Source organism: Salvelinus fontinalis, chromosome 9 (assembly GCF_029448725.1).
Source record: "Salvelinus fontinalis isolate EN_2023a chromosome 9, ASM2944872v1, whole genome shotgun sequence".
NCBI lineage: Eukaryota > Metazoa > Chordata > Actinopteri > Salmoniformes > Salmonidae > Salvelinus > Salvelinus fontinalis.
In genome coordinates, this window is record NC_074673.1 from 30937959 (window position 1) to 30965575 (window position 27617).

The 27617-nt window shown below is 43.8% G+C and overlaps 2 protein-coding genes across 8 annotated transcripts in view; both read right to left on the minus strand.

Moving 5' to 3' along the window:
- LOC129862417 (voltage-dependent calcium channel subunit alpha-2/delta-1-like) overlaps positions 1–7098 on the minus strand; it is a 123884-nt gene extending 116786 nt beyond the window's left edge. Inside the window, exon 1 of the mRNA XM_055934078.1 lies at positions 6724–7098. Within this exon, the coding sequence (XP_055790053.1) occupies positions 6724–6857 (134 nt within the window). The 5' untranslated portion in view covers positions 6858–7098. The remainder of the gene's footprint in view (positions 1–6723) is intronic.
- Positions 7099–9601: 2503 nt separating this feature from the next.
- LOC129862415 (protein piccolo-like) overlaps positions 9602–27617 on the minus strand; it is a 114956-nt gene continuing 96940 nt past the window's right edge. For 5 of the 7 annotated variants that reach the window (XM_055934076.1, XM_055934075.1, XM_055934074.1 and 2 more), the window contains 13 exons: positions 25939–25998; positions 25583–25713; positions 23398–23424; positions 22260–22353; positions 21296–21367; positions 19393–19614; positions 19199–19277; positions 17694–17888; positions 15157–15295; positions 14924–14991; positions 14103–14246; positions 13839–13984; positions 9602–13645 (listed from right to left, as the gene is read on the minus strand). In XM_055934076.1, the coding sequence (XP_055790051.1) occupies positions 13502–13645; positions 13839–13984; positions 14103–14246; positions 14924–14991; positions 15157–15295; positions 17694–17888; positions 19199–19277; positions 19393–19614; positions 21296–21367; positions 22260–22353; positions 23398–23424; positions 25583–25713; positions 25939–25998 (1521 nt within the window). In that variant the 3' untranslated portion in view covers positions 9602–13501. The remainder of the gene's footprint in view (positions 13646–13838; positions 13985–14102; positions 14247–14923; positions 14992–15156; positions 15296–17693; positions 17889–19198; positions 19278–19392; positions 19615–21295; positions 21368–22259; positions 22354–23397; positions 23425–25582; positions 25714–25938; positions 25999–27617) is intronic. The other 2 variants (XM_055934077.1, XM_055934073.1) reach the window with 1 other exon arrangement.

Below are 27617 nucleotides of genomic sequence, written 5' to 3' on the forward strand. Positions count from 1 at the left end.
GAGAGAGAGATAAAGAGAGAGTGGGGGGGGGGGGGGGGGGGGTAAGAGTGTATCCATACTGAGTGTGTCAGCGGAATGCTGTGTTGAACTATGGACTAATTACACATCATTATAGAGACAGACACAGTCTGACAACACAGGCGTCAACTCGCGGGACAATAATTTTATAGAACAGAAATGTCTACAATACAGTGGGGATTGTGTGTTTTGATAGATTCCTGCTTACAAATGACCATGGAAAAACAACCAGTTCTGTAAGACAGAAGAGACAACAATTTAGAAATCCCAACCGTTGTATGCAACTACACCAATTTAATAACCAGATCGAAAGACAAAGGTAGAAAAAGATTGCAGTTTAATGTTTGGGACTGGCATTTACCCAACCTAACACAGATAATAATAATAGTACAAATAATAAGTAGGTGGGTGCTTAAATGTGTCCTATTTCACACATGTGAAAGTCTGTATTATACAGATGTGATTATTATTTTTTATTTTTTTGCATATCCCACTCCCCCTGAGACACCCTTAGAGTGCGAACGCAGAGCCAGGGATCAGCCATTATTGACGGCGACCCTGGAACAATTAGCTTTAAGTGCCTTGCTCAAGGGCACGGACAGATTTTTCACCTAGTCAGCTCTGGGATTCAAACACCAACCTTTTGATTACTGGCCCAACTCTCTTAACCGCTAGGCTACCTGCCTGTAATCGCTAGGCTACCTGCCTGTAATCGCTAGGCTACCTGCCTGTAATCGCTAGGCTACCTGCCTGTAATCGCTAGGCTACCTGCCTGTAATCGCTAGGCTACCTGCCTGTAATCGCTAGGCTACCTGCCTGTAATCGCTAGGCTACCTGCCTGTAACCTCTAGGCTACCTGCCTGTAACCTCTAGGCTACCTGCCTGTAACCGCTAGGACACCTGCCTGTAACCGCTAGGACACCTGCCTGTAACCGCTAGGCTACCTGCCTGTAACCGCTAGGACACCTGCCTGTAACCGCTAGGACACCTGCCTGTAACCGCTAGGACACCTGCCTGTAACCGCTAGGACACCTGCCTGTAACCGCTAGGCTACCTGCCTGTAACCGCTAGGCTACCTGCCTGTAACCGCTAGGCTACCTGCCTGTAATCGCTAGGCTACATGCCTGTAATCGCTAGGCTACATGCCTGTAATCGCTAGGCTACATGCCTGTAATCGCTAGGCTACCTGCCTGTAACCGCTAGGACACCTGCCTGTAACCGCTAGGACACCTGCCTGTAACCGCTAGGCTTCCTGCCTGTAACCGCTAGGACACCTGCCTGTAACCGCTAGGACACCTGCCTGTAACCGCTAGATAGACTACCTGTTTAATCGCTAGAATACCTGACTACCTAATTTTTCCCTGTATGGAATTAGTTTGTGATTTATTCGAGTAAAGTACGTTTTTACTCAGTTCTGTTCTGCGCCTGACTCCGTCCTAACCGCTGCACACTGACACCTGACACGCAACATAGAACAGATCTACCGCTACTTAGACTTGCATTCAATGAGAATGACAAATCTATAACTCACATTTCTATGTGAATTTGGTCAGCTCACCCAAAAAGTTACATATGGCAGCTTTATTAAGCTCTAACTCCCCTTTTCAACCAGTCTGGTCTCATACACTAGACATAACATAGTAAGTGCAAATCCAGGACACTCAAATTATTATGATATGTTACGTGGTACACTGTAAACACCAATGTGCCATCATTACTCAAAACATTTGAGGAATCCTGTTGCACTTAATATATCTGAGTAAAGTTACTTAAAGTGATTTTGTAGTCATTACTCAAACTGATAAAGTCACTGTGACCCTGTTGGGCAGTGGTCACCAACCTTTTCTGAGTAAAGATCATGCTGAGTCAAAATGCAAGCGGAGATATAGTGCTCAGACTATTTTTAAACATGAATTAAAAAAACATAAGCCTATGCAACCTTAACCAATTAAAAACAGTTTTGTAGCAATGAGATTTGTGCAGTAGGCCCAATACATTACCACCGCAAATTGGCTATGCTTGAATTGCCCTATCAATTTTATTTTATTTATTTATTTCACCTTTATTTAACCAGGTAGGCAAATTGAGAACACGTTCTCATTTACAATTGCGACCTGGCCAAGATAAAGCAAAGCAGTTCGACACATACAACAACACATAGTTACACATGGAGTAGAACAAACATACAGTCAATAATACAGTGAAAAATAAGTCTATATACAATGTGAGCAAGTGAGGTGAGATAAGGGAGGTGAAGGCAAATAAAATATATTAATAAATAAAAATATAAAAAAGGCCATGGTGGCGAAGTAAATACAATATAGCAAGTAAAAAAAACACTGGAATGGTTGGTTTGCAGTGGAAGAAGGTGCAAAGTAGAGATAGAAATAATGGGGTGCAAAGGAGCAAAATAAATAAATACAGTAGGTAAAGAGGTAGTTGTTTGGGCTAAATTATAGATGGGCTATGTACAGGTGCAGTAATCTATGAGCTGCTCTGACAGCTGGTGCTTAAAGCTAGTGAGGGAGATAAGTGTTTCCAGTTTCAGAGATTTTTGTAGTTCGTTCCAGTCATTGGCAGCAGAGAACTGGAAGGAGAGGCGGCCAAAGGAAGAATTGGTTTTGGGGGTGACAGGAGAGATATACCTGCTGGAGCGCGTGCTACGGGTGGGCGTTGCTATGGTGACCAGCGAGCTGAGATAAGGGGGGACTTTACCTAGCAGGGTCTTGTAGATGACCTGGAGCCAGTGGGTTTGGCGACGAGTATGAAGCGAGGGCCAGCCAACGAGAGTGTACAGGTCGCAGTGGTGGGTAGTATATGGGGCTTTGGTGACAAAACGGATGGCACTGTGATAGACTGCATCCAATTTATTGAGTAGGGGTTTGGAGGCTATTTTGTAAATGACATCACCGAAGTCGAGGATCAATGTTGTTCTTCTCAGACCATTTTGAAATTATATTTAAAAAAATGTAGGTATATGATCACACTGGTAATAGATCATTTGTAGTATTACTTGTGAGGCACAGCTGAGTGAGCATAATATGTATTTATTTTTACTGGACTGATGACCTGCATCTGATGGTCAGTCTGAGGGGAGAGAGCAGCTGTAAGGCTGCCTTTCACCCAACTCACCATCCCTCCTCTCTCCCTTCCTCCGCTGAGAAAAGGAGACACGGTCTTCCAACTGATGGAGAAACTTAAGTCACACTGCATTACTTCTGCCTCATGCCCCAATTCATGTTTTTCTATGATCAGAGAAAGTTAAATATTCCTTGATATTAAAAAAGACAAAAGATGCTAATAATAAGGCAAGCTTATGGGAACACTTTGCTCTACTCATTCATTGCAGCTGCAATGCTGGTTGTAGTGTGAGTGGAAGTAGGGAGAACACACATTTTATGGCTTATAATATTATTGAACAAAGTGTTGACACTAGTGCTGAATAACAACTTAAACATCTTAAACTTACTCATAAAAACAGCAGCTCTTTCCTGTATTCGTCAAGTCTCTCTTTAGTCATGGTTTAAAAAGTTTTGTAATCTCACAGTATCAACTTTGCTGTTTCCAGCCTTATTTTTACAGTCTACTGTGCAGACTCAGTGATCTGAGCTTTCTGATTAGCTACAACGGTAGGCCTATAGGTGCACTTGATTTGCTCTCTGGGCCTGCCGTGTAGGCAGAGATTTAACTTCAGACAGATGAAATGATTAAAAATGAAACACTTTGCCTTCCCAGCGCTAGGACTGCTGAATCAATTGCACCTTCCGCCAACAGCATGAATCAAAATAGTAACACAAGGCTGTATCGTTGTCTTTTTTACAGAAATGTTTGGTGATCGACTAGAAATTCCTTGGAGATTGACCAGTCACAGTTGGTGACCACTACTGTAGGGGGTAGAGATTTGAGTTGTAACAGCTTGAACCTTTTGAGTAACGCCCCCACTAAGTCATACCTCAAATATAATTTCCCAGTGTGCCTTATCTTTTCTAGTGACTTGTAGAGTTACCACCCATGACTGTAATTGTTAGCGAAAGAAACATGATTGTAATCTCATTAATTTTCAGTCCTGTGACCTTCACCAAGTGAGTTCCTAGATGGATGGTATCACTATAATTTATTTCTGACAATAATTATATATATCATAAAGACTTATTCTGAGGCATAGCAAAATTGCAGTAACTTTTACAAAATTCCAGGTAAAAAAAAATCCTGGTTGAAGGATTTCCTGGAATCTTCAAACTGTGATTTCTGGAAAACCTAGGAAATTTACTACTAACATCTCATTTAGTTTTGAGTCAGTTCCACATAAATATTTTAAGTAAAAATTACTTTTCATTGACTTTGAGTTCAATTTATTAGAACTATTTTAGTTAATAATGCCTTGGGGTTCACTATACAATCAGCTCTCACATCAGAATTAGTATTTAAGGTTAAGTTTAGGCATTAACTAAAAAATAGAATACAGTTTCAATGTAAATAGTACAGTGTAAATAGTCCGGTGTCAACGTAAATAGTCTGGGTGGCTTTTGATTAATTGTTCACCAGTCTTATGGCTTTGGGGTAGAAGCTGTTAAGGAGCCTTTTGGACCTAGACTTGGCGCTCCGATACTACTTGCCGTGAGGTAGCAGAGAGAACAGTCTATGACTTGGGTGACTGGAGTTTGACAATTTTTGGGGATTCCTCTGATACCGCCTAGTATAGGCCCCAGCTTGGCCCCAGTGACGTACTGGGCTGTACGCACTACCATCTGTAGCGCCTTACGGTTGGATGCCAAGCAGTTGCCATACCAGGCGGTGATGCAACCAGTCAGGATGCCCTCAATGGTGCAGCTGTAGAACTTTTTGAGGATCTGGGGACCAATGACAAATCTTTTCAGTCTCCTGGGGGGGAAAAGGTGTTGTCGTGCCCTCTTCATAACTGTCTTGGTGTGTTTGGACCATGATAGTTTGTTGGTTATGTGGACACAGAGGAACTTGAAACTCTCGACCAGCTCCATTACAACCCCTTCAATGTTAATGGGGGCGTGTTCGGCCCTCCTTGTCCTGTAGTCTACGATCATCTCCTTTGTCTCGCTCACATTGAGGGAGAGGGTGTTGTCCTGGTACAACACCGCCAGGTGTTTGACCTCCTCCCTATAGGCTGTCTTATCGTTGTTGGTGATCATGACTACCACCATTGTGTTTTCAGCAAACTTAATGATGGTGTTGGAGTCGTGCTTGGCCACACAGTCGTGGGTGAACAGGGAGTACAGGAGGGGACTAAGCACGCACCCCTGAGGGGTCCCAGTGGCAGATGTGTGGCAGATGTGTTGTTGCCTACCCTTACCACCTGGGGACGGCCCGTAAGGAAGTCCAGGATCCAGTTGCAGAGGGAGGTGTTTAGTCCCAGGGTCATTAGCTTAGTGATGAGTTTATGGGCAATATGGTGTTGAACGCTAAACTTTAATCAATGAATAACATTCTTACATAGGTGTTCCTTTTGTCCAGGTGGGAAAGGGCAGTTTGGAGTGCGATTGAGATTGCGTCATGTGTGGATCTGTTGGGGCGGTATGCGAATTGGAGTTGGTTGAATGTTTCTGGGATGATGGTGTCGATATGAGTAATGACCAGCCTTTCAAAGCACTTCATAGCTACCGACGCAAGTGCTACGGGGCGGTAGTCATTTAGGCAGGTTACCTTCACTTTCTTGGGCACAGGGACTATGGTGAAACATGTAGGTATTACTGACTCAGTCAGGGAGAGGTTGAAAATGTCAGTGAAGACACTTGCTAGTTGGTCAGGGTGGATGGGTTGGTGTATAAGGTGAATGTCTGGCAACCAAAAGGTTGCATGTTCAATTCTCATCATGAGAACGTAGCATTTGCAACTACTTAGCATGTTAGCTAACCCTTCCCTTAAACTTAACCCTATAACCTAACCCCTAGCCCAGCTAACGTTAGCCACAACAAATTTGAATTTTTAAAAAATGTAGGACTATTGCAAATTCGTAACATATTGTACAAATTGCAATTCCTAACATATCATACGAATTGTAATTCGTAACATATCATACAAAATGGATGATGGACATCCACAAATTAATACATACCATTGGAAACGTAACATATACTAAATGGAAGAAGACATATTAGTTAACCCCTGAGTCCAGGGTGTTTCAACAAGTTTACAGGACATTATCCCTTGGCCAGGCAACAGCCACAATTTACCTGCGACACTGCACGCATTATAGTCATTAATCACATAACATATCCAAACGAAGGCGAACAGCACACATGAAACTGCTAGTGAAAATAACACATGTCTCATTAACACTCACACTGACACACACAGAGGCTATAAATACACTGGATATGTCATGGTGAGTAGTAGGAGAAGCAGACGGTTGAAATAAGGAGAGAAACGGGACCGGTGCCCATCCTACCGCCTCGTTTGCATCTCCAGACAGTCCAGACATAATAGCGCAGCGATATAACAAGAAGTTAACAAATAAACCGAAGGAGATGGCAAGGTGCTAAACCGCAAGACTGGTCTAACCCGCTTGTAATAACAGTTTTTCCTCAGACACCATTGTTTTAGTTATTCATTGTTAGGAATGACACACACACACACACACACACACACACAATTATTCATTGCATTTACAGAGTCACACAACCAACAATTGGGATTTGAGAAGCTATAGGCGAGGATTAGATTAGTACTTACATGAGTTGTGTTGGAAACTGCGACGGCAGACAAATATCCGACGATAATAACAGTAAAATCAACACGGCGTGTGGTCTGTAGGTGTCCATTGCCAGGCGCCAACTCCCCGTCCAAACACACGCACGCACATTCATACACTACGCCCCTCTCCAGCTGCGTGTTTGAGTGTGTAGAATGGTCCACGCCAAGCCAGTAGTGTGTGTCACACACTCGGAGATAACCCAGCCCCGCCACCGACAATCTGATCAACTGGCATCAGCGCTCTAACAGGTACCGGATTGGTACCTCTCTCTCTCTCTGTCTGTCTGAGGTGATGGTAGTCACAGATACATAGCCTATCAGGGATGTTCTATTGGGTTGACATCTCTCTCTCTCGCGCGCGCGCGCGGACACACACACACACACACACCAAATTTTACTCAGTTTGATGTTAAATCTTTTCTCGGGGAGTCCTTACCAATCATCATCAATCCCCCAGACAGACAGAGAGACATAGCGACAGCTTGAGTGACAGGTAGCAGACTTGTCAGAAGACAGCGGTGAGTGATAAGTTATTGATCGCACCGTTGAACAGACTGTTATGAGATAGCGATTTACAGTATCAAATTCTTCACAACGTGATCCATCTAAAGGGTTTTACAAGATTCCCTACCTTTACAAGTGCTATGAGTGACATAATGGCTACAGGGCCAAGGACGTTGTGCCAACAGCTAGGCCAACATAGTCTTTGGTTCGTATGCCAACAAGACAAGCATTATGTACAGCAGGGGTTACAGTAAATATGCAATCACACAATCACCTACTCTATATGTTTTCCTATGGGTTGTCTAAAATATTGCTGGTAGATTTAAAAATAAAATGGGCTGAGAAAGCAATGTAACCAATCTACTGTATCTATTTCAGGTGACACCCATACTGTGTTATTGGTTCTAGTTCCAATTATGAGGCTCTCAGAGTCCATGTCTGATTGGACAACAGAGGAGCCAGTCAGATAGTCCGACCCAGAGGCAGGGCAGGGTAACACATCTGGGATGCTTGGGGATTTGGTTATCAATCGTTGCTTAGCAACCACACACACCATCTCTCTCATCCTCTCACCCTCTCTCTCTCTCATCTCCCATTCTCTCGCTCTCTCACATGCGCATGCACGCACGCACACACACACACACACACACACACACACACACACACACACACACACACACACACACACACACACACACACACACACACACACACACAAACACAAACACACACACGCACTCTCTCTTATACATAAATTGTCTGTCTCCATCCACAGAGGTGTAAGCGAGGGAGCAGATGTAACATTGAGATGTATTCTACAGTGAGATCTGTTAGACATGGAGAGGAGAGACATAGAGAGGAGAGAGGAGAGACATATAGAGGAGAGACAGAGAGGAGAGACATAGAGAGGAGAGACATAGAGAGGAGAAATGGAGAGAGGAGAGACATAGAGAGGAGAAACATAGAGAGGAGAGAGGAGAGACATATAGAGGAGAGACAGAGAGGAGAGACATAGAGAGGAGAGACATAGAGAGGAGAAATGTAGAGAGGAGAGAGGAGAGACATAGAGAGGAGAAACATAGAGAGGAGAGACATAGAGAGGAGAAACATAGAGAGGAGAGACATTAAGAGGAGAAACATAGAGAGGAGAGAGGAGAGACATAGAGAGGAGAAATGTAGAGAGAGACATAGAGAGGAGAAACATAGAGAGGAGAGACATAGAGAGGAGAAACACAGAGAGGGGAAACGTAGAGAGGAGAGACAGAGAGGGGAGAGACATAGGGAGGGGAGACAGAAAGAGGAGAGACAGAGGATATAGAGAGGAGAGACATAGAGAGTAGAAACATAGAGTGGAGTAGCATAGAGAGGAGAGACAGAGGGAGGAGAGACAGACAGAGGAGAGACAGAGGAGAGAGAGAGGAGCAATATAGAGAGGAGAGACATAGAGAGGAGAAATGTAGAGGAGACAGAGAGAGGAGAAACATAGAGAGGAGAAACATAGAGAGGAGAACTGTAGAGAGGAGAGACAGAGAGAGGAGAGAGACGAGGAGAGACAGAAAGAGGAGAGACAGACGGAGGAGACAGAAAGAGGAGAGAGAGAGGAGCGATATAGAGAGGAGAGACAGAGAGGAGAAACATAGAGTGGAGTAGCATAGAGAGGAGAGACAGAGAGGACAGACATATAGAGGAGAGACATAGAGAGGAGAGAGAGACAGAGGAAATAAGCAGAGAGAAAGGAAGGACATACTAGTGCTGAAAGACATGAGGATGGAGGCCTTGACAGACAATAGACCGAGATGGAGCCGCCAGTCTCTAGACTGGGGATGCAGAGGTGCTAGACTAATGCCTGCTATACACACTCTCTCAGCACAGCACATAAGTCTTTGTTCTGTGTGTTTACCTGCGTGCAAGCTGTGTGCGTCTGTGCACGTCTGCATGTACAACTTCTACTTTTCAGTCCTGTAGTCCAGTGTTTCCCTACCCTGGTCTTCCAGTACCGCCAACAGTCCACATTTCTACTGTAACCCTGGACAAGCACACCTGATTCAACCTGTCAACTAATCATCAAGCCCTCAATGAGTTGAATAAGGTGTGTTTGTCAAGGGCTACAATGAAACTGTGTACTGTTGGGGGTACTGGAGGACCAAGGTTGGGAAACAACTGTAGTCCACTAGGAGCCATTACTGAGAGGATGTTGCCACCTGCTGGACATGAAGCGAATATACAGGAATAATTGTAGTGCTGAAAGTTTGATTGAAAACAATTGACTGTTGTGGATGTACATATAAGAGAGCAGAAGGAAAAATAATAGTTGCAGATTACATAACACACTCAAATATGAAACCAAAAGTCCTTTAAGGTTGTGGAATAAATCTCTTTTTATATTTATTCTTTAGACTTTAGGTAAACAGCCGGTTTTTACAGCACAATTTGCATAATAATATCTCAACACATCCTGTGTACAACCACAAAACCAGAACGCTAGAATCTCAATTTTTACACTGAATGAAAAACAAGACAATTTTACAAGCATACACTTTATACAGTCGGAATTTATTTCCGATAAATCTATACATATTCTCTCTTTTTAAACATAATCTGGAAGCAAAAATATTGACAGACCAACAAAACATGCAACATCCAGGTTGGCTCGGTGACGTCTGTGACATGGTTGTACAGTCAGACACCCATGGGTTGACAATAGAGTCTGATCACATAAGTACCTCACACACACCACTAGAGACAGACAAACAGACAGACAGACAGACAGACAGACAGACAGACAGACAGGTTTGAGTTTGTCGTTTTTGTTTTACACTCACATGCTCGAACATCAGACAATATGATTCATCAATCTCTGTAGAAAATAAAAACACTTTGTATTTACACAGATCAGATGAGTCTGCCACATTCACACCCAACAGATACACGTTTGATTGGTTTCACGGTTACTAGCGACGGACTTAGGAACAATGTATATTAACTATCTAGCTAAAGGAAATGTAAGGAGACCATGAAGGGTTGTTGGACAGTCCTGGAGTTGGGCATTGAAAACAACCTCTCATTACTTTTCCTCAGACTCATCATCATTGATTTATACATACATGTTGGTGGTTGTATCAAACATACAGATTGATGTCTCCTCACATGTGTACCTTACAGTGTACTGTTTACAGTGTACTGTTTACAGAGTACAATTTACAGTGTACTGTTTACAGTGTACTGTTTACAGAGTACCTTAAATTGTCTGTGAATGTAGATGTTTTTTGAGTTTTTCTATTGCCTTGGAAATCGAAAAGAGTGGTGTCTGAACTTCTTCATACAGCACAGATAACATGACTCAACATCATCCCAACATGGAGACACTAACTGGAACAGATAGTTAAACTTGCATGTCATGACACGTTACACAGGACAAGGAAATCAGTCAACGATGTAATACTAAAGTGCACAAGCTTCATGTATATGATAACAGCTGTTAAGTAGTAAAAAAATCTCTCTCTATTTTTTTATCCTTTTCTTCAATAATATATAAACCAAAATAAATTAAAATTCTATTCATAAGATACATATTTTCAGACACAATGTTCACTGATATTACATGTTAAGAAAATGCATTCAAACACAAGGTCTATGTTGCATAGAATGACTTCAACACAACCAATGGGTTTGCTTACAAAACAAGGTTGGCACGACAATATCATTTTCTGTAAAACTAACCCTCTTTAAAATCACGTTTTTTTTGTCTTATGAACATTTGTGACATCTTGACTCAGTGTCTGAATTTCGCGCCTCTGATATGGACTTCATTTATTAGGAAATTGCATCTGTCCTCCCTAGTTGCTCAGTGATATGCCTTCAGACACTGACAGTAGGGTTCAGAGTACTAGCTCTGTAGGGTCACTTGATGATGTTGTTCACTATGATCCACTATATAGATCACTGACAATAATAATATACTAACAACAGTAGCGCCATATGGTTCTGAGCCTATAGATCTGAACTCTATATCAGGGTGTATCAGTGTGTCCTGCCCGTGTTATGACTGGGACATAGGTAATGACTTAGAGCTTTGATCAGAGGCAGTGACAAAGGCTGGTTCACTGTGTTGTCACATTACATCCACTGACACTGACTGCACAGTGTACAATTTACAGTGTACTGTTTACAGAGTACAATTTACAGTGTACTGTTTACAGTGTACTGTTTACAGAGTACAATTTACAGTGTACTGTTTACAGTGTACTGTTTACAGAGTACAATTTACAGTGTACTGTTTACAGTGTACAATTTACAGTGTACTGTTTACAGTGTACAATTTACAGTGTACTGTTTACAGTGTACTGTTTACAGTGTACAATTTACAGTGTACTGTTTACAGAGTACAATTTACAGTGTACTGTTTACAGTGTACTGTTTACAGAGTACAATTTACAGTGTACTGTTTACAGTGTACTGTTTACAGAGTACAATTTACAGTGTACTGTTTACAGAGTACAATTTACAGTGTACTGTTTACAGCAAGATGTTGGGTGTTCTGTTAAACAAACTTTTTTTTTTACAGAACCAGACTGTGATGTCACACACGCAGAGGACAGGTGTGTCTAACTGGTGCTTTAACATAGAATAGGTGAGCAGCCCAGCAGCACAAACACGGGAGCAGAGCACTTCACCAGAGAGAGGCTACACATCCCTCTGTCCGATTGCAGGTTGGTCAAGGTGGCGGGCAATCTCGGTTTTGCTCTCAAACCAAAACAATTGTTTAAGCCTCCAGTCACATGTGCGTAAGACATCACAAACACATAACCAGCCTGATGGGTCCAGTAAAATCATGTGATCTTCCTCAGTGAGTAACTTTCAGGACATAATAAGGGGAGGGGCGGAAGATTCCTACACACTGCTGTCCGTATATGGGATGGACACGCTCACTACACAATATATCAGACTGCCATGAGTTTGAAGGGAAGGGACCTGACATTCTCTTCTATCTGTTCTCTTCTCCCCGCCTGTAAGAGGAGGGATATCCATGTACTAGTTCTCCTCTCTGTCTCAGTTGTGCTATGAGTTCTACATTCACCAGTTGAACTGCATTTTCCTATTTTCCCACTGTATAACACCCAGAATAACTGCATAACACCAGAGCTAAAGGGATTGGATTGTCTGTGCTCCTTCCATACCCTTGTCTGTACAGAATGTAGTCTTTAGAATAAACTGTACAGGAGACACCTCATATCATCTGTAATTATGTATCTATGGTCATAAATAACATTTCTCTGTACACTGTGTCTCTGATATGATTCATATTCTGACATATATCTATCTAAATCTGAATGTACATTTATTGTAAGTCGCTCTGGATAAGAGCGTCTGCTAAATGACTTAAATGTAATGTAATGTACATCTATCCAGGTAAGGTCAAGTTGGAGTTTTATGGCTGTTGGCAACAAACTGTAATGGTACATTACTGCCACCTACTGGACTTGAGAGTTCAGGTATGGTCAGGTTTCGTTAATTACTTATCAACCATATAATTGCACTGTACTTTTTGTACACAACATAAATAGAATTTTACAACAAACATTCCATACTTTTTCAAGCAGCCAAGGACAAAAACACACAAACAAATACATCAATTTGAGCCCCACTCACTGACTGACTGACATTTTCACAGATCAATCACAATAATGATAATGATCTGATAAGCCATAAACAACAGTATCAGATCCAGACAGAACAGAAATGATTAGTTCCATCATGGTAACTATCTTTGTGATATTGCTGCCCAGTCCTGTTTGACGTCAGGTTTTGCATCCGACATGTCGAGCAGAGAGCTGAGAGGTGGTGAGATGTGTGTGTCCTCTTACAGCGGAGGACTTCTTCATTCCTCGGTGCGTGTGTGTGTGTGTGTGTGTGTGTGTGTGCTGGCAGTCTATCCAATCAGGGTAAAGTCTCTGACAGTCTTTGGTCCAATTAAGAATCAGGGTACAGTCCATGTATGGCAGTGGGAGAGGGAATAGGAGGATCAGTTCTTTCTGGGCATGTCCGTACCCGCAACCCCTCTTCCTTCCCTCTTATCTCTTCTTCTCCTCCCCCTCTCTTTTCTTTTCATACAGAATAACACAAAGGGGATGAAGGGCACTGTGTAACTCAACTCCTCCTCCTCGTCTTGACAAAGAACAGCCATTGACCAAGAGTATTCATTGATCTTCACTGACCTCTGGTTGACCCCTCGGTGTCCTCTCAAGTTGATCTCTCAGGACTGGTTGTGTGTGGAGCTGACCAGCAGCTTGTGCCAGCTGACCACCCTCTTCCTCATGTCCACCTTGTCCAGCCAGATGTAGGCCTCTCCTATCAGGGTCTTCTTCATAAACTTACCCCCGTTAGACACCAGGAACAACTGGGGACAAGGGGAACACACACACACACTTGTAGTGTCCTGTGTGTTTGTTTTGTGTTTGTCTGTGTGCGTTCATGCGAGTGTGTGAAAAGTACTGGTATTACAGAACAGTCATAGGGGCTGTTGGAACAATAAAAAGTCTGAATAAAGCAGGACACCAGAGTCAAATAAACACAAGGTCTTAGTGTGTTACCTGCAGGGAGTGTCCGGTGGGGTTGAGGCTGAACTTAAAGGTCTCGTTGAAGGAGGGTTCTCTGTCGTGACGACACACTCTGGTCTTCTTCTTGATAATCCTCTTCTGAGTCGCAACGTTCACCACATACAGCTTCACATAGAGATCTACAGACAGACACACAGTCAGACAGTCAGTGAGGCAGACAGTCAGTGAGGCAGACAGAAAGACAGACAGACAGACAGACAGACAGACGGTCAGTGAGGCAGACACACACACAGTTACCTGGTAGGTGGTCTGGGCTCTTGAATTTGTAAGTGATGTTTCTACACTGTAGGACTTCCAGGATCAGCTGGTCTCCCTCTTGTTTCACCTCCTTCTTCAGAGCCACCTTGATCTCCCCCATCACCTGGGTCTTACCCCCACCCCCTGGGAGAGGAGGGACAGAAGGGGTAGGAGGGAACAAGGGGGGGGCAGCAAGTGACAGAGTGAGAGAGAGACAGAGGCAACGTTACAGCAAGATACACACACCCTTCCTCTCTGCAGATGTAAATTATTCAACACCAATGCATTATTGACATACTGCCTGCACCAAAATGGAACCAGGGGAGAACTCTCCTCTCTCCAGTTTCACTAAACTCAGTTCTGAACCCAAAACCATTCTCCGCCACGTCACTGTGGCTGTAACTCGGTTAGAGGTCAGGTTGGGAAACGCTCATTTCCAGTAAAGGTCGAGAGGTCAGTTGCCAATGATAATGAACCTTTGAACTGGCTGCCCAGTTGTGCACTAAGATGGCCTCTAGTCTATTGTTATGGAGTGAAACTGGAGAAACTGAGAGAAAGAGAGAGGCCACCATGACACGTGAGCTATCTGAATCCTAGATATAGTTATGACACAAAGAGCAAGATAGTTACTTCCTATGTATGGGACCAGGCATTTAGAGGTAGGCTTAAAGCAGCCTGTTGGTGTTATTTCCTGTTCTGTCCAGCAGATGGCAGACATGTAAAGACAAAGTTTATTGGGAGAAACTGGCACACGCACACAAACACAGAGACACACACACACACACACACAGACACACGCACACGCACACACACAGTCTTACCCTCGCTGTCTGATAGCGAGAGTGGCAGTCCTCTAAACTTGTCAGGACCGTTGGGGATGATCTTCCCTCTGTTGGAAATGAACACACATTAGATTCACAGATACAAAACATGTATGTGATACATCATCCACCACCACAAGTCTGTGGACTTTTCTTGGGGATTTAACACAAGTCTTCAGGTCTTAGGTAAGGTCATCATTCTAGCACCCCCCACACACAGGCTGTTTACTCACATGCATGGGACCTGGAAGATGGCGCTGTCCACCCCTGTGCCAGCCCCCTCGTCTCCATCCAGACCCCCATACCCCTCCATCAGACTGGGGGCTGAGGACACCACCGGCCCTGACACATCCCCCAACCTGTGGCCTGGTCCTACAGAGGGTCGGGGGAAAGAGAGAGAGAGGGAAAGAGAGGAGGGGCAGTGAATAACTGCATGTGTGTGAGTGTAGGAGGGAGAGAAAGTGAGATTCATTTCACTTCCTTGATAATGTGTGTCCATAATATTCTATAAACTATAATATAAAAATGGTTATTACTATTCTCATATATGGATGTGAATGTTGTAGGTACATCGGTGGGACAGTGTTTATTTATTTGAAGCTCCATTAGCTGTTACTAACAGCTTTTCCTTCTGGTGTCCATAACAACAAAAAAGTGTTCAATGAACATACCCTGCCTAAGCTTACAGATAATAATACATTTACTGACAAACAGACTAAAACAAACATGGGTGACATTTCCCTTAAATAACAATCCATCATGATGTAGCTATAATGCATTGTAAGACCTGTCATGAGCATGTATGGCCCCTTTATAATGTCTCCTCACCCCTTATAAAGGGTCATACATCCTTTTAACAAGATATAAAGCATTATAACTGAAAGATTTATGTAAAGTGTTACTGATACATATAAACCATGGAATAAACATGATGTAATAGCAAAGTACGTACGGTAACATAACTATAATAATAATTTATAAACATGCTAAAATAATAGTTATGGTAATTACTTGAATATATGGGCATATTTATTATGATTTGTAAATGTATTTTTTTACCCCAATTTCATGATATCCAATTGGTAGTTACAGTCTTGTCCCATCGCTGCAACTCCCATATGGACTCAGGAGAGGCGAAGGTCTAGAGCCATGCGTCCTCTGAAACATGACCCTGCCAAGCCACACTGCTTCTTCACACACTGCTCGCTTAACCCGGAAGCCAGCCGCACCATACAACTGGCGACACGAGTCAGTGTGCATGCGCCCGGACGGCCAAACCCTCCCCTAACCCGGATGACGCTGGGCCAATTGTACGCCGCCTCATGGGTCTCCTGGTCGCGGCCGGCTGCGACACAGCCTGGGATCGAACCCGGGTCTGTAGTGACCCTCTAGCACTGTGATGCAGTGCCTAAGACCGCTGTGCCACTCGGGAGGCAGCATTAATTATGAATTTAAATAAAGACCAAAGCAACTATTGAGACGTTTTTGACTATTAACACATATTTATCAAAACTCTAAATGGTTTACATGATCATTAAGTTGTATTACGCTTCTTATTGATGCCATGCTTGTCTAGAGGAGAGAAAGGCCTGTAGTTTGATTAGTGAGGTTATATTATATGATTCTTGTTAATTTATAACTTGTTAATTTATAATATAATTTCTATACTCCCGTCCTGTTGTCTCACCTTCCCCAGACACTGCTGTTCCCCTGAAGGTCAGACTCCTTTCTGTACTCTCATTGGCCGGTGAGTGTAGAGTCAGTTTCCTGCTGCCCTTTGTCCCCCATGCTGCTGTGTCTGTACTTCCTGGTGTGTCTGGTCAGTGCCAGGTGGCGTTTACAAACTCATCACGTCGGGGGTGGGAAGGGAGGAAGGGCTACTGGTAGACTATACATCTCAGGGTGTTTGTATCATTACATTGGACACACTTAGGGGTCAGGGGTCACACACATATGCACACACACTCACACTTGCTCACACACACCTACGGGGGCTTGACCTTTTCCAATGAAAGGGCAGTTAGGGGAGTGAACCAGACACCCGAACCAACACCAGGAGAGGGGGGGACGACTGCATGTCACAACCTGGGGGTCAAGCTCTATCATGGTTTCTAGACCTGGAGGATGGATAGGGGGTCAAACTGGGAGACAGTAGAAACCATGTTGGAGAGAAAAATGTATATCCTCACTCTATTTAGACTGGGAAGTAGACAAGTGCTTTGGTGAACTGTGGCTGTTTCGTCTCTGTCCTGTGTGTTACTGTTCATACTCTAGGCTATTGTGAGTGTCTGATGTGTGTATGATGGAAATCTGCTCACTCTGAGCCCAGACGGTGATGTGCCCTACTTTCCCCAACCCTGCAGACGTCACAGTAACGTCAGCGAAACGGAGGACCATACACATTTTGAGTGTTTAGTGTGAGAACAGCAGTTTATAAATTCATTTTGAATATAGATGTTAGATTGAGACGTTTTCTCCACAGGCCAGGGTCTACTATAAGATCTGTCATGTTTTAGTGATGGACTCTGACTAGATCAGTGGGTGTTACACCACTAGAGCAAACAAGAAAACCCAACAGAATAGAACTGACTGCTTAGAGGAACCATCTACTTGCTTAGAAGAACCAATCAGAAGGCCAGAACAGAAGGGAGAGGAAAATAAGAGAAAATAAGGAGTGATAGAACAAGAGGAGAGATAAATGGAGAGATGATGAGCTAGCATGCGTGGCAGAGCTGAGAGGAAGTGTGTCACAGGAAGGGTCGGGGATTACTTGGTTGGAGGCGGGACTGTTGCACGGCGGCCTCGGCGGCAGCTATAGCTATCCCAGCATCCTCCAGGTGGGCTTGCGTGACGCTGCTCTTGCTCTGGCTGCGGGATGGACCGTGGGAACGAAGCTGGCCATCTGAAGACGACTTAGAGCTGCCTGGACTACTGTGGGATTTCTCTAGAGTCACCATCTGCATGTCTGGGAGAGGTAGGAGGAGGGAGGAGAGGGAGGAGGTAGTGATAGAGAGAGGGAGAGGAGATAGAGGAGAGAAAGGGGAGGGAGGAGGTAGTGATAGAGAGAGGGAGAGGAGATAGAGGAGAGAAAGGGGAGGGAGGAGGTAGTGATAGAGAGAGGGAGAGGAGATAGAGGAGAGAAAGGGGAGGGAGGAGGTAGTGATAGAGAGAGGGAGAGAAGATAGAGGAGAGAAAGGGGAGGGAGGAGGTAGTGATAGAGAGAGGGAGAGAAGATAGAGGAGAGAAAGGGGAGGGAGGAGGTAGTGATAGAGAGAGGGAGAGGAGATAGAGGAGAGAAAGGGGAGGGAGGAGGTAGTGATAGAGAGAGGGAGAGGAGATAGAGGAGAGAAAGGGGAGGGAGGAGGTAGTGATAGAGAGAGGGAGAGAAGATAGAGGAGAGAAAGGGGAGGGAGGAGGTAGTGATAGAGAGAGGGAGAGAAGATAGAGGAGAGAAAGGGGAGGGAGGAGGTAGTGATAGAGAGAGGGAGAGGAGATAGAGGAGAGAAAGGGGAGGGAGGAGGTAGTGATAGAGAGAGGGAGAGGAGATAGAGGAGAGAAAGGGGAGGGAGGATGTAGTGATAGAGAGAGGGAGAGGAGATAGAGGAGAGAAAGGGGAGGGAGGAGGTAGTGATAGAGAGAGGGAGAGAAGATAGAGGAGAGAAAGGGGAGGGAGGAGGTAGTGATAGAGAGAGGGAGAGAAGATAGAGGAGAGAAAGGGGAGGGAGGAGGTAGTGATAGAGAGAGGGAGAGAAGATAGAGGAGAGAAAGGGGATGTCTGTAAAAGCCACTAAAAGAGCCATGTAGTAGTTACACATTTGTACTGTGGCAAAAACATAAAAATAGAATAACCTTGACTTTCTTGAACTAAAACCCCGCCCTTTCTTTACTACCACTGACTTTGCTGATAGCTACTTTATTGAGAATAAATTGTATTACTCTGACTGTGATATGTGGTTGTCTCACCTACAGTAGCTATCGTAAGATGAATGCACTAACTTTAAGTCGCTCTGGATAAGAGCATCTGCTACATGACAAAAAACAAGGATGACACCACAACATGGAGGGCACTGAGCCAGATAAGTGACTGGCACTAAAAGTATAATTATGACAGCCATTAGCAAAACGGTCACCATGACTACATGTTCTCTCACTATGACAACAGAGTGGCAATCAGCAAAACGGAAAAGAAAAAAAACTGTAAAGCAACTGGGTGGCTAAACCAAACAATGGCAAGCGTTAGTTAAAAGCAACAAGGCAGCTGGAAGAGGCTCCTACCTTTTGCTGGGTCAGGGAAGATCCCGTGACTCCTGCTCTTTATCACAGAGTTCTTAGGAGACTCATGGCACTCCCCCATCTGCAATACAATCCAATTAAATGTGCTTTATGCATTATAATATAGCATCTTACATCATTAAGTTACAATCAATGATGGCACGGATAGATAGTAGACAATGAATACAGTACAGTACCTGTCCCTGCCCCTGTCCCTGTCCTTGGCCCATCCCTGGCCCCATGCCCTGTCCTGGTTCTTGCCCCGCTACGGACCCCTGTCCTGGCCCTGCTCCTGGCCCCCCAGGCCCCTGGGCGGTGTGGTGGGTTCTGCTGAGCTCGATGCTCTCACTCTGCTCCTTCAGAGGCAGCCAGCGAGGAGTGTTGTCCAGCTGGGACGTGTTAGACAGGTCTATCAACACCTGGAGAGAGAGAGAGAGACAGAGACAGAGACAGAGACAGAGACAGAGACAGATACAGAGAGACAGAGAGACAGAGACAGAGAAAGAGAAAGAGAGAGACAGAGACAGAGACAGAGAAAGAGAGAGACAGAGACAGAGACAGAGAAAGAAAGAGAGAGAGAGAGAGAGAGAGAGAGAGAGAGAGAGACAGACAGAGAGAGACAGAGACAGAGGCAGAGGCAGAGACAGAGGCAGAGACAGAGGCAGAGGCAGAGGCAGAGGCAGAGACAGAGACAGAGAAAGAAAGAGTAGACAGGTATGCTTGTGTAAGCAAAGACTTATAGGAAAACACAGTAAATATATACTGAGTATACTAAACGTTAAGAACACCTGGGCTCAGATTCACAAAACTCTTCTTACGCAAGAACTTAAGAAGCTTCTAGAGAAAAAGTGAATAAGATAGTTTGTAAGTGCAATTCCCCAACAACATCTTAAGATTCAGTGATTTTCTTACGAACTTCTCAAATATCTTCTTCCAAATAACGGTTTTAGCTAGCTATCTAGTTAAGCAATGGCAATCATGTTGGCATATTTCCTACTGAGATTACTGTTCTAAAACATGTTCTTGGGTTTAAAATAATCAATACTGAAACTTTCACATGAAGTTTGTGAGTGAATGAAACATGTTCAATTGCTTTCATGAGCTTTTTCTCTCACTGCCCTGAGTTTAAGACAAGGGTTTAGCTATCTTGGAAATAACTTTCGTTTTGGAATCTAATTTCTTCTTAACTTTTTGCTTAAGGAGAAACATAAGAAATAGCGCTAGAACATTTCCAAGAATCTTTTGAGGAATAGCAACTTGTCTTAAATTTCTTCTTAAGTCTATAGTCAAGAAACATAATGGCAGTTAAGACATTTCTTCCTAAGAAGGTTTTGTGAATCTGAGCCCTGCTCTTTCCCTGACATAGACTGAGCAGGTGAATCCAGGTGAAAGCTATGATCTCTTATTGATGTCACTTGTTAAATCCACTTCAATCAGTGTAGATGAAGGGGAGGACACAGGTTAAAGAAGAATATGTAAGTCTTGAGACAATTGAGACATGGATTGTGTGTGTGTGACATTCAGGGTGTGAATGAGCCAGACTAAAGATTTAAGTGCCATTGAACGAGATATGATAGTTGGTACAATGCTGCTGGGTTTTTCACGCTCAACAGTTTCTTGTATGTATCAAGAATGGTCCACCAACCAAAGGACATCCAGCCAACTTGACACAACTGTGGGAAGCATTGGCGTCAACATGGGTCAGCATCCCTGTGGAAAGCTTTCGACACATTGAGTCTGTTCTGAGGGAAAAAGGGGGTAGGGAGAAACTTAATACTAGGAAGGTGTACCTAATGTTTGGTATAGTCAGTATATTTCCAGGTTTGCTGTGAACACACCACCATTCTACATTATAAACAATTAGGATCCTTCTCCATTTAGCAGAGGATCTGTGGGATTCATTTTATAGACTGACAAACAATGAAACTAGCTTTGAATAAAGTCTTGTTGAGAGGGGAGCAATAAGGCTGGAAATATGAGCCGCTTTTGGCTAGAGAACATTGAAAAACATGGCATCAGGAGACATTAGGGTAAAGGGATGACTGAAGTGAATGTATGTGACGTCTAAACCAGAGTGTGTCTGATTCTGGAGACACTCACTTCTCCCAGGAAGTCATTGGAGGAAGATCTGTCATAATCCCACACTGTCACCTCCAGAGTCTTTTTCTTTAGCTGAGAGACAGAGAGAGAGTGAAGAAGAAGAGAGAGAGAGAGAGAGAGAGAGAGAGAGAGAGAGAGAGAGAGAAAGAGATAGAAAGAGAGAGGTGGGGGTAGTGAGGGAGAGAGAGAGAGAGAGAGAGAGAGAGAAAGAGATAGAAAGAGAGAGGTGGGGGTAGTGAGGGAGAGAGAGAGAGGATGAGTGAAAAGTGATTAAATTAAGAAATATTTTTAAACGAGTTATGCCAAGTACAACACCCATGCAGTCATACTGTATATCACTCAACCAGCCAGTCAGTGGACTGGGTAATTATGTGTGTGTGTGTGTGTGTGTGTGTGTGTGTGTGTGTGTGTGTGTGTGTGTGTGTGTGTGTGTGTGTGTGTGTGTGTGTGTGTGTGTGTGTGTGTGTGTGTGTGTGTGTGTGTGTTTGGCAGGGGAGTGGGAGAGTGAGTGGGTGATAGAGCAGCATTTACAACCTCAGTGGGCAGAATAGAGAGAAGTAGCTAACAGCAGAGAGTCTCAGAAGAGCCTCTAGACTAGAGACACTACTGTACGCTGAGAGAGAGCGCCGTATGGACAGACCGCACTCATTTTACATTGTCTGAATTGCAGCTAAGCAAGGGCTGCTACTGTTATGTCGAATGAAGATGTCTCTGTCTCTCTCTGGTGACTGGTAGTCTGTAAGGGGGTTGTTTAACCTAACCAGGTCAGTGCTGCTATGGTCAGAACATCCTTAAGGATTCAGAACGATCAATCCAACTGGAAATAAGATTAACATAAACATTAATTCAAAATCATTTTTAATGTGGATGTGTGTGTGTGTGTGTGTGTGTGTGATGCATGCGTTAGTAGGTGCATGTGTGTGTGTGTGTGCATGCATGTGTGTGTGTGTGTGTGTGTTCCTACCTGTTCCAGGTGTATGTTCTTGTAGATGACAGTCTGGTTCCACTCTGGGTTCAGACTCCTCTGGACGTACTTGGTCCTCCTCTTGTTCTCAGCACTGTGATGTCATAACAAAGGGACACGTTTAGTCGCAGACGTGGTCTTTGTATGTTAATATGGTCACATTATTGTAGATTTTCTCCAATTATATTTGATGGTAGATATAGAGATGATATAGCAGGATGTCAATAATTGAATATCTGATTCAATATAATTATATCATAATGATGTCTTGCAAATGTTGGATGAGAGTAAATTGCATAGGCACACTGGCTAGACGGGATCACAACAACACAGAAATAGTCAAAGAAAGTCAAAGAAATAGTGATGTCTGTAAGGTTGAATCAATAGGCACAGCTCCTCTCCTGTAGCAGAGATGATGAGCGTAGGGTGAAAAACACGTCTGACTCATGGAATGATTTCACATTTCAACCTTGATTTCAACCCGGCAATGTTCTTGGCTGGATTTGCACATCAGACAATCATGAGTTGTTTAGGATGACAGAGATACAAATAGGAGAAAAAAAGAGAGCGAAATAAAGTGGAGAACGGTTAGATAGAGAGAGAGGAGGAGCAAGAGAGTGGTTTTATCAACGCATCAACGCAAAATGGATAATGATGAATAATGATGGGGGAGACAATGAGGAAAAGCACTTTGGAGGCGGAAAATGTACGTGGGGAAAAACACTGACTGATTGCAGAGAAGCAGAGAATGAGAGAAAGAGAGAGAGGAGAGGAGCAGGGAGGATAGAAGAAGAGAAGAAGGAAGGAGAGGGGCAGAGAAGGAGAGAAGAAGAGAAGACGAGGAGCAGAGAAGGAGAGAAGAAGAGAAGAAGAGGAGAGGAGTAGAGAAGAACAGAAGAATTCGAGCAGAGAAGGAGAAAAGAAGAGGAGAAGAGGAGAGGAGTAGAGAAGAACAGAAGAATTGGAACAGAGAAGGAGAGAAGGAGAGAAGAAGAGGAGAGGAGTAGAGAAGAACAGAAGAATTGGAACAGAGAAGGAGAGAAGGAGAGAAGAAGAGGAGAGGAGTAGAGAAGAACAGAAGAAATGGAGCAGAGTAGGAGAGGAGAGAAGAAGAGAAGCAGGAGAAGCGCTACACTACCTTGCGTTCTGGACTACCATGACTTGTCTGAGAGTCCAGGGGAGGGAGAGGAGGGTAGAGACAACAAACAACAAGAACCGCAAAAAGAAAGAAACCATCAGAGAAACAGAGACAGAAACCATCAGAGAAACAGAGACAGAAACCATCAGAGAAACAGAGACAGAAACCATCAGAGAAACAGAGACAGAAACCATCAGAGAAACAGAGACAGAAACCATCAGAGAAACAGAGACAGAAACCATCAGAGAAACAGAGACAGAAACCATCAGAGAAACAGAGACAGAACCCATCAGAGAAACAGAGACAGAAACCATCAGAGAAACAGAGACAGAACCCATCAGAGAAACAGAGACAGAAACCATCAGAGAAACAGAGACAGAATCCATCAGAGAAACAGAGACAGAACCCATCAGAGAAACAGAGACAGAAACCATCAGAGAAACAGAGACAGAGACCATCAGAGAAACAGAGACAGAAACCATCAGAGAAACAGAGACAGAACCCATCAGAGAAACAGAGACAGAAACCATCAGAGAAACAGAGACAGAAACCATCAGAGAAACAGAGACAGAACCCATCAGAGAAACAGAGACAGAAACCATCAGAGAAACAGAGACAGAAACCATCAGAGAAACAGAGACAGAACCCATCAGAGAAACAGAGACATAAACATCAGAGAAACAGAGACAGAACCCATCAGAGAAACAGAGACAGAAACCATCAGAGAAACAGAGACAGAAACCATCAGAGAAACAGAGACAGAACCCATCAGAGAAACAGAGATAGAACCCATCAGAGAAACAGAGACAGAAACCATCAGAGAAACAGAGACAGAAACCATCAGAGAAACAGAGATAGAAACCATCAGAGAAACAGAGACAGAACCCATCAGAGAAACAGAGACATAAACATCAGAGAAACAGAGACAGAAACCATCAGAGAAACAGAGACAGAACCCATCAGAGAAACAGAGACAGAACCCATCAGAGAAACAGAGACAGAAACCATCAGAGAAACAGAGACAGAAACCATCAGAGAAACAGAGACATAAAGGGAAGGAGATAAAGAAAGACAACATTGAAACATGAAGACACAGTTTATTTACTACTGCCTATTGTTAAAACACAGATCAAACAGTCCATTTATACTGAGCTAGAGGAGTGTGTGGGAGGAGTGAGTGAGTGTGTGTGTGTGTGTGTGTGTGTGTGTGTGTGTGTGTGCGTGCGTGCGTGCGTGCGTGCGTGCGTGCGTGCGTGCGTGCGTGCGCGCGCGTGCGTGCGTGCGTGCGTGTGTGTGGGTGGAGGACCTGTACTGTATATAATCCCATGATAGGGCTGATAGGGTCATTAGTAGAAAGCAGATAGGGTTGCAGGTCAAATAAAGACTATCGATCTCTGCCTTTTCACAGGAAGAGAGGGATGGAGACAAGGATGAAGGGAGGGAAGGAGAGATGGATACAGGGGCTGAAAGAAGAGATGTTACTAAACTGATAATCTCCTAGGAGGGCTGAACCTTACTACAAAATCACATCACAGCACTCAGGAAGAGAGCACTGCAGCCAATATAGAAACCACACACGCACGCACGCACGCACGCACGCACGCACGCACGCACGCACGCACGCACGCACACACACACACACACACACACACACACACACACACACACACACACACACACACACACACACACACACACACACACACACACACACACACACACATACACACACTCACACACACACACACTCACACACACACAATATCATTCCACTAGATAATATATTAGAGTAAATATAGAATGCTTTGATGTACAAATCAAGTCGTAGTATCTGTCAATATGCTAACTGATGCCAGTTAGAAGTTATGGAGATAAGGAATGAGAGTAGCCCACGGTTGGATGTGTCATTATCTGGTCAGTTCTATGGCCTCCTAACTTTCTACTGTACTTCACAGAGAGCACACAGCAAATCTAACACAATTTAATAAAGGCCCATCAGATAATGGTCAATACTCCTTAGAGTACAAACAAACAGAGAGAGAGAGAGAGAGAGAGAGAGAGAGAGAGAGAGAGAGAGAGAGAGAGAGAGAGAGAGAGACAGAGAGAGAGAGAGAGACAGAGAGAGAGAGAGAGAGAGAGAGAGAATGGCATCCAGACAGACAGACTGATGAAAGCAGTGTCTTACCCTCTCCCTGGTAGGAGGTAGACCTTGACAAAGGGGTCAGAGTATTCTTTGGGGTCTCTCTGTGCAAGGTTCCTGGCCTGGAGGACATGCACTATCAGGTTCCCCAGGTTCCTGTCGTAGTGGATCTGGAGCTGAAGATGGCAGAGAGGGCAGAGATACATAGATTATGTTTAACTAGGTTCTACAGGTGTGTACATCAGTGTTCCTCAACACTAGGTCCTGGGACTGACTAATCTCTTGACTTAAGTGGATCAATCAAGTGAGGGGATTGAAGAGGAATTAAAGTCACACTCCACTTCACAGACTGTGGAAAGTATGAAAGCTTAAAGCAGGTGTGAGACTGACAGCAGGCTTACCTGTATTTCCCCTGTTACAGGACGAGGCTGAGGCTTCAGCAGTTGCACGTCTGCTGTTGACTGAAAAACAAACACAGGTAGCGATTATACACTGTTTATACCGATATCCGTACACACGCTTCACATGAACACACAAACTCACACATATACACACACATATACACACACATATACACACACACACACACACACACACACACACACACACACACACACACACACACACACACACACACACACACACACACACACACACACACACACACACACACACACACACACACACACACACACACACACACACACACACACACACACACACACACACACACACACTGCTGTGAGAGTCCCTGCTGTATAGTGTGGCCTCTGGCCAGCCTGAAAACTTCAGTTACTATGTCCATGATACTAGGGTTTTAAGTAGCAGTAGGTTAACCAGAGCCCCTGAGTAGGATAGCTATGGTCAGATGACAGATGAAGGACCTGTCCTTGTCATGGAGATGTTGAGAAGACTTTTCTGAAGTGACTCTATAGGACCCAGGAGGAAACTCACCAGGAGAGGTTCAACAGACTGCAAAGGTCATGGTGTACAGTCAGAGAAGGTTCACTTCAGTTGGTTGAGATGCATTATACTATGTCTATCATAGAAAGTAGTTAATACTATGTGTATTTACACACTCACACACACAAGGACACACAACCACACTAGCATGATCTCTCTCTCTACACACATATCATGCATGATCTCTCTCTCTCTACACACATATCATGCATGATCTCTTTCTCTACACACATATCATGCATGATCTCTCTCTCTACACACATATCATGCATGATCTATCTCTCTCTACACACATATCATGCATGATCTATCTCTCTCTACACATATCATGCATGATCTCTCTCTCTCTACACACATATCATGCATGATCTCTCTCTCTCTACACACATATCATGCATGATCTATCTCTCTCTACACACATATCATGCACGATCTCTCTCTCTCTACACACATATCATGCATGATCTATCTCTCTCTACACACATATCATGCATGATCTATCTCTCTCTACACACATATCATGCTATCTCTCTCTCTCTCTCTACACACGTATCATGCATGATCTCTCTCTCTCTACACACATTTCATGCATTATCTCTCTCTCTCTCTACACACATATCATGCATGATCTCTCTCTCTCTACACACATATCATGCATGATCTATCTCTCTCTACACACATATCATGCTATCTCTCTCTCTCTCTCTACACACGTATCATGCATGATCTCTCTCTCTCTACACACATATCATGCATTATCTCTCTCTCTCTCTACACACATATCATGCATGATCTATCTCTCTCTACACACATATCATGCATTATCTCTCTCTCTCTCTACACACATATCATGCATGATCTATCTCTCTCTACACACATATCATGCATTATCTCTCTCTCTCTCTACACACATATCATGCATGATCTCTCTCTCTCTACACACATATCATGCATGATCTCTCTCTCTCTACACACATATCATGCATGATCTATCTCTCTCTACACACATATCATGCATGATCTCTCTCTCTACACACACATCATGCATGATCTATCTCTCTCTACACACATATCATGCATGATCTATCTCTCTCTACACACATATCATGCATTATCT